Source organism: Sinocyclocheilus anshuiensis, unplaced genomic scaffold (assembly GCF_001515605.1).
Source record: "Sinocyclocheilus anshuiensis isolate Anshui unplaced genomic scaffold, SAMN03320099.WGS_v1.1 scaffold162, whole genome shotgun sequence".
Classification (NCBI taxonomy): domain Eukaryota; kingdom Metazoa; phylum Chordata; class Actinopteri; order Cypriniformes; family Cyprinidae; genus Sinocyclocheilus; species Sinocyclocheilus anshuiensis.
In genome coordinates, this window is record NW_015542351.1 from 374715 (window position 1) to 377158 (window position 2444).

At 34.1% G+C, this 2444-nt stretch overlaps 1 protein-coding gene across 2 annotated transcripts in view; it reads left to right on the forward strand.

The window, feature by feature from the left end:
• Positions 1-2444, forward strand: part of LOC107691501 (lysophosphatidylcholine acyltransferase 1-like) — a 33469-nt gene that overhangs the window by 29684 nt on the left and 1341 nt on the right. For both annotated transcript variants that reach the window (XM_016490118.1, XM_016490119.1), the window contains exons 12-14: positions 320-473; positions 621-713; positions 908-1049. In XM_016490118.1, the coding sequence (XP_016345604.1) occupies positions 320-473; positions 621-713; positions 908-1049 (389 nt within the window). The remainder of the gene's footprint in view (positions 1-319; positions 474-620; positions 714-907; positions 1050-2444) is intronic.

Sequence of the window (2444 nt, forward strand, 5' to 3'; positions counted from 1 at the left end):
TTCTATGCTTAGTAAGATCTTGATTAGCTGGTTCAGGTGTGTTTAATTAGGGTTGGAGCTAAACTCTGCAGGACACCGGCCCTCCAGGACCGAGTTTGGACAGCCCTGTTTTAATATTTTCACCAGCCATTTGAATGAACGAATGATGCATTTATATAGCGCTTTATTGTGTATTGTTGTACACCCAAAGCGCTTTACAATCATGTGGGGGGGGTCTCTCCTCAACCACCACCAGTGTGCAGCATCCACTTGGATGATGCGACGGCAGCCACAGGACAGCAGAAAATAATGGTGGATTTTATTTTGTGTTGTCTGTCAGCCTGAAGACGGGGGTCACTGATGAAGTCCTGCACGAGGAAGCCTCTAGGGTCCGTAAGCTGTGTGGAAGCAGACTGGACGTGGAGGGATTTTCTCAGTACCTCAACCAACCCTTGACAGAAGAAGTCCAGGACATCTTCTCACTTTTTGAGGAGGTTAAACATTTCTCAACGTATTTTTATTAAAGCATGACTGAGCAGAAAACAAATTAACTTTGCCTTTCAAACACATCAGTTGTAATCAGTTATGTGTTTCTATCATGTCTGTCTGATTGTGATGACATCTGAATGAATTGTTTCCAGCACGGGAAGATGGATGTGAGAGAGTATGTCATCGCCCTGTCTGTGGTTTGTAGACCTTTCAGATATCTGGAGACCTTTAAACTGGCCTTCAGGGTGAGTTGGGTTTCTACAAGCTCTCATTGTTTCATATAGACAAACTTGAGTTTATATGAGTCAGAATCTCACACATTCATTGTATGCTATATTATGATTAATAGATTATAGTTCTTAATATTTATTTTAAGGTTTTTTAGGTCTTGATGGTAAGGAAAGATGGATGTTCATTTGAAATATTGTCTTCTGTCCAGATGTTTGAAGCACAGGAGGATGGAGCAGTTGTAGAAGATGAGTTGGCCGTCGTTCTGAAAACCGCTCTGGGAATTGGAGATTTTGTTGTTTGTGATCTCTTCAGGGCCATAGATTGCCAAGACAAAGGAAAGATCACATTTGGTAGGTCCATTTACATTAGTTTACATGTTGAATGTGATTTAGCTGTTAGATGTGCTGGCATTATAATAAACCCAAAATATCAACAAGGAAATTAAAACCTCTATGAGACTATGAAACCTCTATAAACCTTGTGCTCTGTTGAGATCGCCTTCACTTCCTCATTGTTTGTGGTCACATTAACCAAAATTAAAACGTTATTTAAATTAATCATTCTGGTCCTTTATAATTAGCTAAGCCCCGTTTGAAATAGTTGTAAAACAGTTGCCTTTGTGCCTAATAACTCCCTTTAGCTGTTCTAAAATCACTGTAAACCACAGCTTTATGGAGCTTAGTGCTTTATAATAATTAAATTAGAATGAATTATAATGAAATTCCCTGATTAAGACAACATATAATGGCATTTACACATTAATTTTGAGTAAAATAACATTGTGAAACAATGTTAAACAACATAAAATAACATTGTAAAATAACGTTGTGGAACATTGTGGTTTTGGACATTTAATTGCATGTTAATTGCAATTAAATGAAAATGGATTATAGTTTAAATTTATATTAAATTCAGATAGCTGAACTTAGAGTGCTTTTTTTTTTTTTTTTTGGCCGTAAATAAGAACATATTTGTAAGTTCATGATTAATTCTCTTGTCTTTGAAATATGGTTAAAGTGTACTGCCCAATGTAATGACAAGCATTAACATATACTTTTATAATTTCTGTTAAAACTAGTATGTGATGTATTTAAATATATTTACATATTTGTAATAATGAATTTGCAATTATATTTGAAATGTATTACCTCTGAATGTAATATCGAATAACCAGCTACAGTTGTAGAGTTATAATCAAGTGCTTTACATGTGCATTAGTATGTTTGTCAACACATCAAAATAAGTGTACTTCTTTAAAAGCATGGCAAAATATTATTTTAAAAGAAATTATTTAAAGTAAAGCTTTTAATTTGACTTTAAAAATTATTTTTAAATGGCTTTTATTTCTGTTAAGAAACAGTCATGAAAGTATACTTTTTAAGTACACTGAAGTTACAACTGTCATTTCTTTAAAGGGGTCATATGATGCTACTAAAAAGAACATTATTTTGTGTATTTGGTGTAATGAAATGTGTTCATGCGGTTTAAGGTTCCAAAAACACATTATTTTCCACATACTGTACATTATTGTTTCTCCTCTATGCCCCGCCTTTCTGAAAAAGAAAAAGGAAAAATTTAAATCGCATCATATGACCCCTTTAATATTGTTATTTGAGAGTACAATTAAATTAAATTAATACAATTAAACAATTAAATGCACTTTTTTTTTTTACATTCTAAAGAGTGGATTGAGAATGCAGGGAAAAAATGTGAAATATGTGTTGGGAAAGCCCCCCCCCCCCCCC